The 12,048-nt window shown below is 45.3% G+C and overlaps 2 protein-coding genes across 2 annotated transcripts; both read right to left on the bottom strand.

Moving 5' to 3' along the window:
• Positions 1–240: 240 nt before the first annotated feature.
• RPS19BP1 (ribosomal protein S19 binding protein 1) lies at positions 241–5,106 on the bottom strand. Its single transcript, XM_069968905.1, is given in 5 exon segments — positions 241–1,134; positions 1,636–1,733; positions 3,703–3,855; positions 4,985–5,049; positions 5,051–5,106. Coding segments are annotated over 5 exon segments (507 nt in total). The 3' UTR covers positions 241–999.
• Positions 5,107–11,074: 5,968 nt separating this feature from the next.
• On the bottom strand, positions 11,075–12,037 carry LOC138790002 (urotensin-2 receptor-like). Its single transcript, XM_069968904.1, has one exon. It carries the CDS (start codon positions 12,035–12,037, stop codon positions 11,075–11,077), a length of 963 nt encoding a protein of 320 aa, XP_069825005.1.
• Between the last annotated feature and the right edge of the window lie 11 nt (positions 12,038–12,048).

Genomic DNA, 12,048 nt, shown 5'->3' with positions numbered 1-12,048 from the left:
CTGCGGCTACACATCAATTCCCAGTCACAAGACCAGGAACCAACGTATTGCACAAATCATTTATACAAGTGAATGGGCTCGCGTTGCAACTCACAGGATGCCGGCTGAAATTATCATAGAGCACTAAGGGACACTGTGTGATCACAGCCTTCTAGCAAACCCACATCTCCTTTCAATGTTAAGCTGCACTGCATTCTCTCACACACACCAGTTATGAATCCTGGAAGAAAATCCCCCATATTTCCACACAGGGCATTTTCCCTTCCAAGTCAGCAATAGTCCTGAACTATAAAGTGCAAAACCAATGTAATTTTATTGTAATAAAGCTGGTTACAATACGTACGTGTACGTGTGAGCGCTGGTGAAATGATTGTACATTAATCCTATATAGAACCATATCATTAATACAGCAGTGGTCACTATCTCCAACATAAATAAAGAAAAACTTTTCTCATATCAAGTTTTGATTGGCTGGAGTGCTTAGACTCCCAGCAATTTTTAGAATGAGCTGGGAGAAGTGCACAGCTAAGCGCTTCTCTCCCTGTCTTGCTGGAGGACTCCATAGACTTTCTATAGCAGTGCAGCAAGATGAGAAGAGGAGCGCTTAGCTGGGCACTTCTCTTTGTTCATTCTAGCGATTGGTGATTTGGTGGGGGTCTCAGCAACCAGACCCCAGCCGATCTAAACTGTTGACACCAGAGATTTTTCAAATAACAGCGACACTTTAAATGACCAGGTCCCTCTATCCATCTTTGTACTCTTTTTTTAATTGTTTGGGTCATGTCTCTTTCCATGGTGACATATCACTTCTAGATTATATACACATAGTGATGGCCGCTTCCACAGCAATACAGTCCAATGTGTCACAGTAGGGTCGGGCACAGGACGCTCTCCCTCAGGTCTAAATTGGTCCCATTTTACAAAACAACAGGACCAAGCAGAAGACAATAGAGGTATACATAAGCCCCCCTGGGGGGTGACAGACACTTTTCCTCTTCCCTATCTTGTTCCAAAATATTCCTTCTGAAACTTCTGGAAGTCCTGATCGGTAAACACAGACGTCTCCTGCACCTTCTTTTCCTTTCGCACATGACGCTGGTCTTTGGCTTTCCTTCCACGGTGCTGATTCAGGATCTGTATTATTAATACACATAGATATATATACATAAAGCATGCTGTATACTGGCAGGCTGTAGCCTTGATTCTTATAGACAGATATGGTCTGAAAAAAGGGATATTACATTTTATCATTGTAAAAGCACTAAATACATTTTTAAAGGGGGTTTTATGACAGTGTTGGGGATAGGGGAGTCTGTCCCCCAGTACCTCCTCTGATCAGCAGTAGAGCAGAGCTGTAGGGACAGATACAGCTGCACCAAGTCAGGTAGAAGAGCTCAACTTCATTCAAGTGAATAAGGTCAGGCTGCAGAGATATAGTTCACAACTGAACGGACCAGAGCATCGGATAAATGTAAAGTGCAGTGCACCAGCAAGCAGTAACATAAGCAGTAAGCATGTAACCACCCATGATTACAACCTGCTATTAGCCATGACTGTGAAACCCCATTACATATTAAGGGCATATTACTGGTAAATGTACATCATCTGCACATGGCCATAAAAGGATTTCCTCACCTTGCTGCATGAGACATTACTTGCAACAGTCTGTGATACTCGCATGTAGCTGAGGTTCTGTTTGAAGTGATCCTGTGCTTTCTGCTTCTTATACTCCTCTATGGTAAGAAAACAAATTATACATCACTGTAATACAAGTTACACATCCTGTGGGTGCGTTCACCTGTACTGTGGATTTCATGTTGGGTTCAGTAATTTATTTACATTCTATTTCACGGTATAAAATCCACGGTATACACAGTACATGTGAATGTGACCTTAAAGGGGGTATTCCCATTTCAGCTAATTTTATACTTGTAGGACTTGTCAAGTTAAATATTTTTGTAAATACATAAATTTAGCAAACTTGTCTCCTTCTCCTGATCTGCTGCTCGTTTCCTCCCATTGTTGACAGAACGCTGTCTAGGTTACCGACCACCACTCTGCTCTAAAGCAGTGGTCTGACTGATGCATATATAGCTATAGCATACACACATAAGCTATGTTCACACAACGTATATTTTCGTGTCACATGTCAGTTTTCTGCAGCTGCTATTCAGTGAATAGCGGCCGTAGAAAACCCTGTCAGTGTACACTATTAAGCGAGAGGCTGCGGCCGCACACTCAATAGTGTGAAGTGGAGAGTTCTGATGCCGGCGCGCACGGATGCACCTGCATCAGAGCTCTGCGGCAAAAAAGATCATCCGGCCGGATGATAATTCCAGAGACCCACCATTCCGTGGAACGGCCGGTCTCTTACAACATGTGAACATAGCCATATACTGTAATTTATATATATGTGTGTGCTTTTAAAGCAGGTGGTTGGTAACCTAAACAATGATCTGTCAACAATGGGAGGAAAAGAGCAGCATATCAGGAGAAGGAGACAAGTTTGCTAAATGATTGTATTTGTAAAAATATCTCAAGTGCCTCTTATAACATTCATTTCAGCTGCATGGTCACACGCCCTATCTGCCCTCAGACATGCAAATGGGTGATTACAGACTCCAAAAGGAGCAGGACTGAGTTACCATCCGCCTCTGCACTTTGGGTGATATACTAATTTTGTACATGATGTTTGTGTGAAATTATGTGGATTTGTTCTATGAAAAAAAATTATATACAGTAAAAGACATCTATTTGAAAAGCGTTTTGTGGTTAAGCGTGGTGTTATACCTATAGACTGTGTTATTGCTGGAGTCGACAGCCTCCATTATACACCCACCTGTGATCTCAGGTGCACTTGGCATAGTGATTTTTAAAAGTGTACTAAAAATTTCTCATGTCACATATAACTATATTAGTTGATACGGGAATGCCCCCTTTAGAGTTCAAACAAAAAGGCTTGATGAAAGCACAACTCTTGTTCTTGGAGATCTGAATGCTGCTGAGGAAATATACAGCAGCTATTGATACCCCAACAGTGGGGAGGTAGAGGACTAAGAGCCCTATTCCACCGGACGATTATCGTTCAGATTATCGTTAAATCGTTCGAATCTAAACGATAATCGTTCGGTTGAAATGCAGTTAATGATTAACGACCGAACGAGAAATCGTTGATCGCTTTAAAAGACCTGAACCTATTTTTATCATCGCTCGTTCGCAAAACGTTCGCATTGAATAGGACGTCGTTTGGTCGTTCACAGTAGATACAAACACAATAGCGAAGAAATAGCGAAGAAAAAACGATCGCAAATACGATCATAACTAACGATTATTGTTCCATGGAAATGAGTGAACGTTTTCAGGTCTTTCGCAATAGCGGTCGTTTGAGATCATTAAGTGTTAACGATTATGCGAACGATAATCGTCCGGTGGAATAGGGCCCTAACCCCCTGTCACCTGAAACTTTTATACATAATCAAATAATGCGAAGAGCTAATGTCCTTCTACCCGGGGACGCAGCCCAATCTGAATATATAGTATTGTGTGTGTGTGAGGCAACCAATGCCTGGCCTGCTCTCCCAGCTTAGTCACTTCCACAGGATATACATATATGATCAGGGTCTACAGTAGTTCTTTTGCTATGAGTACAGACAACCACCAGCTATGGCACCCTACGTCATATAAAGCACTCAGGGTCCTCACCCACTGCTGATCGGATCACTCGGTCTTTGGCCGACGCTCTCTGGTTTTGGGGTTTTCCTTGCTGCTTCAGTCTCCGGCGCTGTTTCTTCATTCCAGTCTTGTGACTACTTAAGGACGCCTGGGGATTGTTGCCTTTATGTTTTTTCTTAACACCTGATAGAGGAAAAGTAGAGAATAACGTAAGAAGAGTAAGAAAGAACACAATGCAGGTAAGGACCAAAGTGACAGCTCCAGTCTTCCTCCATACGTAGGTGTCAAAGATGTCATCATCTCTGCAAACAATGTTCACTTTTCCAGCAGATCACAAGTGTTATGTTAAAAGGCAAGAAACAAACTGGTATAAACTTGTATTCCCTTCTTAGGGGGTATTCACACGGTCCGTAAATAAGACCGATTTTCTACAGAATAAAATTCAGAGTTCCTAGCATAATGATTCATAATGATGCCAGAAGCTCTGAAACTGCCTGGAGAAGATGATAATTGTCTAGAAGACAGGGGCAAAAGTAACATAATAAGCAAGTCCTACTTACCTCTCCCTGTGCCTCACCACTCCAGGACCCCGGTTCTGCAGTAACGTCACAACTCGATGATGGTCGGCCTGCTCAGCCTGTCAGTGACTGGGGCGGGTCACAGCTGCAGTCACTGATTGGCTGATCAGACAATCCATCAGCCGGGTCGGGTACTTTGTAGCGTAATCACAACTGGGGGCAAAATTAGTTCCCTGACCCTGTGTCGTGGCACTGCAAAGGCACAGAGAGAGGTAAGTAGTGTAGTTTATTACATTCCCCACCGCCTAATGGAACATTTTAACTCGTTGTCCCCACTGCCTCTTTGTCCTTTGAACTGAGAAGCAGCCAAGCTTCAGAACATGGCTGAGTACCATCTTCCCCACTGTTCCCTGTCTGGTGGCTCTCCACCTATTGCAGAACTCCCATCAGTTTCAGATGGGAGTTGGAGTTTTGCAACAGCTGGAGAGCCACAGGTTGGGGACACCACCATAGACTTTCATAGGAGCGACAGTGTGGTTATTATTTTCTTGCCAATTCAGGCAGAAGACTCAGAACCCCCAGCAAATCAGATACACGTCCCCTATTCTGTAGACAGCTAGTAAGTTGTAAAAGTCAGAGCGCCCCCTTTAAGGCTCAGCAGCTGCTTTGAAACTACAACTCCCAGCATACCCTGCAATGCATGCTGGGAGAAGGTGATATCACATCAGATAGGGAGTCACAATTTGCAGTTAGTGTATATTAGCGCAGTTCTCCACAGTACAGACGATCCTCACCTCCAGGATCAGAGCCCAGCAGCTCCAGTCCCTTCCTGAGCAGCGAAGCCGACATGTCTTCTCCTGTACACGTGGGCTGCCCAGAAGCTGCGCCGCCGCCAATCACCTACGACTTCCGGCATCATGTGACGCACTTCCGTACACAAGTTGCCGGGACCTAGTTACTACCATAGAGTTCTCAGCACTAGTACTAGAGCGACCTATTTCTACGTCAGTGATTGTGGCGCTGCAGTATACACCACCGGTCACTAGATGGCGATAATAGAGGACGAATCCAGAACGTGATAGGAGTGTAATGGCTCAGTACTTACCATGATCTCTATAAGGTGCAAAATAATTTAAGTTTATAATAAATTTAAAAAAATCAGATAATCTTTTTTGTGGTTGTTATTGTGTAATAGTCATCACCCAGTTTTCCCTACACCTGTATATCCAGTTTGAACTTTGGGCTATGGTCACATTTGTGATGGAGGATCCCTTTAAGGCATGGATGGGGAATCTTCCGCCCTCCAACTGTTGCAAAACTACAATTCCCACCATGCTGGACAGCTGAAGGCGCTAAATATGAGTCTTATCGATTCACCATTGTGTGAGCACACGTCAGGTATTTTAGAACTGGAAATTGGAATTTGATTTCAATTTAGCATGGAGAACTGACATGTTAAAGGGGTAGTGCGGCGTTAAACATTTAGTCACTAAAGAACACACATTACAAAGTTATACAACTTTGTAATGTGTGTTATTTAAGCGAATGGCCCCCTTCCCCGTGTTCCCTTCACCCCGGAAGTGTGGTGCAGTATACTTACTCAATTGCTGTCATCAACTGCTCAGCCGCAATTGGCTGAGCATAACTATGCTAAGCCAATCGCGGCTTAGCAGCTGATAACGCGGCAGAGGGGGGCCAGCATTAGAGACGGCTGGAATGATCCGGCTGGCCTCCCGAAGATGATGGGTGGGGTCGATAGCAATTGAGTATACCACACCACACTTTCGGGGTGGGGGAACATGGGAAAGGGGGCCATTCACATAAGTTGTATAACTTTGTAATGTGTGTTATTTAGTGAATAAATGTTAAACGCCGCACTACCCCTTTAATTCTTGATATAGATTCCACGTGGAATTATTCTGTAGAAGTAAATTACAAATCCATGGCACTTTCTGGCACCAGTGGATTTAAAAGATTTTTTTTATTTTTTTGCTGGCGTTAATACCATTTAAGGCCATGTTCCCACGTAGTAAGAGACCAGCGTCATGGAACTGCCGGTGTCACAGAAGATCATCCCGGCTGGTACTGCAGTACCGGCCGGATGATCTTCACTGCAGTGGAATTTGGATGCGGTCGCGATTGTGCGCACCTGCATCTGACTTCCCCGCTGCTCACAATGGAGCGCGCGGCTGGAGCCGTACGCTCCATTCTGTGAACTGAGAGGGTTTTCTACGGCCACTATTCATTGAATAGCAGCCACAGAAAACTGACAAGGCAGTTTCTTCCTGCGCCACTAGGGATACCGGCCGGAGTGTATACTATGGGGGGATTTACTTGTATACCGGTCTTATTAGGCCCCGCCCCTTTTACCCAGCAGGATACACTAAGAGGCGCATGCCTCTTCGTGATACGGACAGCCGGGTGCCCAAGTCGGTGCCCGGCGTACAAAATTTACATCTGCTTTCAGCAAGTGTAGATTTGGATCATCATTTACGCCTGCGAGCAGGCATAAATCATGATAAATGAGGCGCGGGAGGAGGCCACGCCTCCTCCCACCTTATCACTAGAGATGAGCAAACCTGCCGAGGTTCGGGTTCGTATGAACCCGAACTCTCGGCTTCAGATTCCCGCTGTCTGCCCGCTCCGTGGAGAGGGTGGATGCAGCCGGAGGGCCGCCAGGAAAACTAGGATACAGCCTATGGCTATGGCTGTATCCCAGTTCTCCAGGCGGTCCTCCGGCTGTATCCACCCTCTCCACGGAGTGGGCAGACAGCGGCAGTCAGAAGCCGAGAGTTCAGGTTCATATGAACCCGAACCACATCAGGTTCGCTCATCTCTACTTATCACACCCCCGCCAGCCCGCCCATCGGGCAAGCGGGGCTTACGGGAGGCATACGCCAGGGAGAAGGGGCGAATGTACCTTTCTTAAATGTCCCCCTATGTGTATACACTCCGGCCGGGATTCCTTAGAAGATACCACTATGTAAGTTCCGTAGTATTCACGACCGTGATTACTACGGAACTTACATAGTGGGAACATGGCCTAATACTGTAAGAAAGCTGGGTGATGGTGACTACCCTTGTGAAAGTCATGTTGACTGTCACCTTGACTTCATAAGAAAAAAACCTCAAGTTGAAGAATAGAAATGTTAAAGGGATATTCCTATGTTAGCTTGTTATCCCCTATGCAAAGGATAAGGTCATAACTCCAACAATCGGCTTGCCATCCCCTATCCTTTGTATAGGAGATAAAAAGCTGAGATGGGAATTCCCCTTTAAATGGCATCTCTCTGACAAAGCCAGTGATTCTGGGGAATTCATCATTTAAAAGAGCAGATTTACTAAGACTGGTGATTCATACAACATACGATATATGGATGTGGATTCTAGGACAGTGAGGCGTGCACCCCAGCCTATCGGTCATTCATTGAATACACCTATTATTTGTCATACAGATTGTAGTGGAGACCCCCCACCCCCTCTCTTCAACCCCACACACTTTTCACGACACATTTTTTAAAATTGGCAAAAGGAGAGACAAGACACAACCTGTTGCATATATATGACATCAATGCTGCTCATTGGGTAGCGGCATCGCCTCGTGTTGAAGCTAATCCTATAAGGCATGGGAAATACTGGCAGTACACAGTTTACCCCACATGAAGTGTGGCAGCCCCTCTCAGAGCCAGGCAGTGCTTCTGTCTCCACGCTGCTTTGGCTGGAGTCTCCATTCTGCAGAAGGACCATTGAAGGAGGAGCTGGGAGTCAGCGGACTGAGAGGGGCCATGGAGTTTCAGGAATAGGTAATAGCAAAGCTTGGCGGTGTCCAGGGCCTGTGTAGGCGAGCAGGGCTGCCTTCTGAAAATGAGTGACACATACATGGGGACAGCATAGAAAAACACTGCAGGGTCATGAGCACTGTACCCCATGGGCCTACTACGGACCAGGACATTGTCTCTGTATCAGGGAGGTCCTGTTTGGGACTCAAGAGACCATAGATGAGTTAAGACTTGGTCATCAGTCTGGACTTCCAGTATTACCCTGCAGTGACTGGCAGGGCTGTTGGACTATTAAAGGAGACCCCTGGACTGGTGTTATAGATTGTAAGCCCTCGCGGGCAGGGTCCTCTAACCCCATGTACCGGTCTGTCTTTTGCCTTCATGTAATGTGTCCTGATCTTGTACTGTTCCTGCTTGTTACCCCTATCTATTGTATAGTGCTCTGGAATTAAGGGCGCTTTATAAATAAATAAATAATAATAACTGTGGTGATTTTTGGCAGAGTGCTGCAGAGGGGGAGGATGAAAGAAGTAATATGCTCTCACCTCCCCCGCTCCAGCGCAGGTATCTTGCAGCTCCGGTCCCCTGGTCCTGGAGGCTTCTGTGTCTGAGTGGGGACCTGGGACATGACTGGCCCGCTCAGCCAGACAGCGGCTGTAGTGGGGTCCCGCCTCGGCCTCTGACTGAGCGGGCCTAACACATCAAACCTATGCACTGGAGAGGGCCCCGGCGCCCCCCTGTGTAATAATATCCCCTCCACTTGGTGACGCGCCTACATTAGAATCATATATGGCTGCATCGCTGAGGGGATATCATTACACTGGGGGCACCAGGCCCGACTCCAGTGTATAGAGCAGGCCAGTTACTGGAGGAAACAGAAGAATTATGTAAAATGAATCATATTTCAAATGTACAAGCATGTCTAATAATGTCCTGTATGAGAGATATAGACTCTCTAATCCCCCATGTGCCTGCATTGTTTTCATAACCTGTTGCCCTTGGTTACGAACCACTAGGGTGGGCCAGGCATGCTCAGCTCTACTGTAATCTCCAAGAAGTACTGGCAGCTGGTCTCCACTGAACCTGTAAGCAGGAAGGTGTGGGCACTGTTACATGGCAACAGTACGGTCATGGGGGAGAAACCAGGAAGTAATACAGTAATATTTACTGCAACACACCACATTGTAATCTACATGTATATACTGTATATTGTACACATCAGATTTTTCCAACCTTGCCTTAGGGTATGTTCACACGGAGTAAAATAGGCGGAATTCTGCCTATTTTACTCAGTGTGAACATACCCTTATGACCCCACCCCTTGATGAGAAACTGAGAACCACCTACCTGTGTATAAATTGAGGTATACAGTAAAGGTATTAATCATTGCAGTTTTATACTCCTATTTATGTGTGTCCTTATTTTTCTGCTTTGACCCCCATCTTACCTCTTGGAGTACCATTCACTACAATGGGACAAGCTATAGTACCAGGTACGGCTGCTTATGGATGAAAATCCATCACATCCACTATCTCTCCACCATCATTATTGGTCGGTGAATAGTCATGAGGCCCCCATACACCTTATACCATCAGTCGGTCGGAGTTCTTGAGCAGGGCCTGAGGAGAGGTGAATTAAAAAAAGGATTTATATTCACCTTCCTGGTTCTGACACCGCCACCCATACAATGCTGCTCCAACCTCAGATGTGCAGCCACTTCCGGGTTTGGGGTCGTGATGTCATAGGTCGACCAGCCAATCAGCAGCTGCAGTGGGGACTGGGGTTGCATAACACATGCATTATCATCATGGTGGCCCCTTAGGCACAATATTACTTACATTCCTCAATAGGTTCCATTATTTGTGACTGTGATAAGTAAATTGATTTTAATTCACCATTTTTTTAGACTGTAATAGAGATGGTCAATGAATGCTCAATATATCTACAAGATATCAACCTGTTAGGTTGCTATGTAAACAATATACAGATACTGGAGCGTTTGTAATGGTTTGTCCTAATATACAGGATACGCAATATACATAGGTAACATTTCTCCCTGCACAGAATAATGGGCTCAGGAGTGACAGACATATATGTTATATATGTAACTCATTGTATTGTCTTCAGATAGCAATAGTAAAGCTAAAGGGAACATTACGGCAACCAATCCGGAATTCCGCACGCTTTCCTGATATGTATCAGGAAAGCCTCCAGAATTCTGGGCGCTCCCATAGACTTCTATGGGGGCGCCTGTGCCAGAATTCCGGATGAAAATGAGACAGGATCTATAAAGTCCTGAAGGGTATCCATGACAAATGTAAATCTATGGGTCCAGAAATTCATCCGGATTTTCTGATAAGAAATCCGTTCAGATTTTCTGGCCATGTGAAAGGGGCTGAACAGAAGCAAAACTAACCACCATCATGGCTATAGTTGCAGTACATCAAGCTTGTGTGATCAGGTTGGCATAGTCGCTGCTCTTCACAGGATCTGCCAAGATCAACATTGAAAGTGTACGGTCTATATAAACTTGGAAAGACATTTCTTATATCTACTTTTTCCAGTATAATTCTCATTCCCTGCAGACTAAGGGGTTAACCACATATACTTTATGTTTACATGAATCTCCGCCAACACATTACAGATTACAAGCCGCTGTGAAGTGCTTGTCTTGCAAGAATTTCGGAAAGATCTGTGAAATTCTGCCGAAACTTTCTCAGACTTTTAATGTTATAATATCAGTAAACATGCAACAGGTCAATAGCTGGTACAAGGGTCCTATTGTCTGGGGCATCACTATTCATACTATCATTAGAAATGAGGGCAACTCCAGCATGCACGATTCCCATTGTTCAGCAATTAAATACTGGAGGCCAAAGAAGTTGGATGCAGCCCTAAGGCTGAATGTAAAAAATAGATACAGCCATAAGCCATAGGCTGTATCCATGTTTTCCAGGGCTCCCTAGGGCTGGATCCATCTTCTTCAACCACCGTTATTCAACTGGCGAACAATCAGATTCAGCATGCTCGGGTTTCACTCATCTCTAACTATTACCCATAATATTGTTCCACACTATCATCAAACTAAAAATCCCTCCGGTGGACTCATCTGGCCAGGGTCCTAATCTGCATCTCAGCGCTGGCCTCACGTATACGCTTGGCTACATATTCCTTATAGTTGCGAGTCAACAACGTATACAGAAGCGGATTCACACAACTGTTAGCATAGGTTAAGCAGGTGACGCCAAAGTTCAGGTATATCTGAGCAGATGGTGCCAGTCCTAAAAACTCATATTGATAAGACTTTGCCAGCTGCCATGCCCAGAAAGGAACAAAACAAGCCCAATATACAATGATGATGGTAAATATACGCAACATAACACACTGATTTAGCTTGCCGCTTGACCGTCGTAGTTCTTGTCCAGACATCCAGTACGCCCTTGCCAGGCATGTATAGAGGTACAGTATGATCAGACCAGGACCCAGGATACTTGTGAGGAAAAGGGCCGTCAGGTAGTGTCGGAAAGACTCAGGTGTCCACGTAGGAAAGCAAATCTTCTTCTCCGACCCATGCTGGCTATCCTGTAGTCGCATCATGCACATCATAGGCAAGGTAAGGAGAAAAGATATAAGCCAGATTGTCAAGCTTGTCAACTTTCGATAGCACCGGGATACACGGGCCTTCAAAGGCTGCACTATTCCCTGGTATCTCTCCAAACTCATGGCCGTGAGTGTATAGATGCTGGCGTGCATGGTGAACAGGTCCATGCTTAGAAGAAGTCTGCAACCAATATCCCCAAAGTACCAGTCTCTGGCCAGGTATGTGCTGACCACGAAAGGAATGGTTGATAGGTACAAAAGATCCGCCAAAGCCAGGTTTACCACATGGACACACATGGAGCCTACCGGTCTGTGCCATAACACAGTGATCGCCAGTACATATAGGTTGCCGGCCATCCCTAGGAGAAACATAACAGCAAGGACCACACTCAAACTGGATGTAACAAGGACCTCTTCAGCCGAGCCTGGAGACTCCATGGACATGTTGGCTTCCTCCTGTACGTCCATTCTCCTGTACA

Source organism: Dendropsophus ebraccatus, chromosome 4 (assembly GCF_027789765.1).
Source record: "Dendropsophus ebraccatus isolate aDenEbr1 chromosome 4, aDenEbr1.pat, whole genome shotgun sequence".
NCBI lineage: Eukaryota > Metazoa > Chordata > Amphibia > Anura > Hylidae > Dendropsophus > Dendropsophus ebraccatus.
This window is presented reverse-complemented; position numbering and strand designations above follow the sequence as displayed.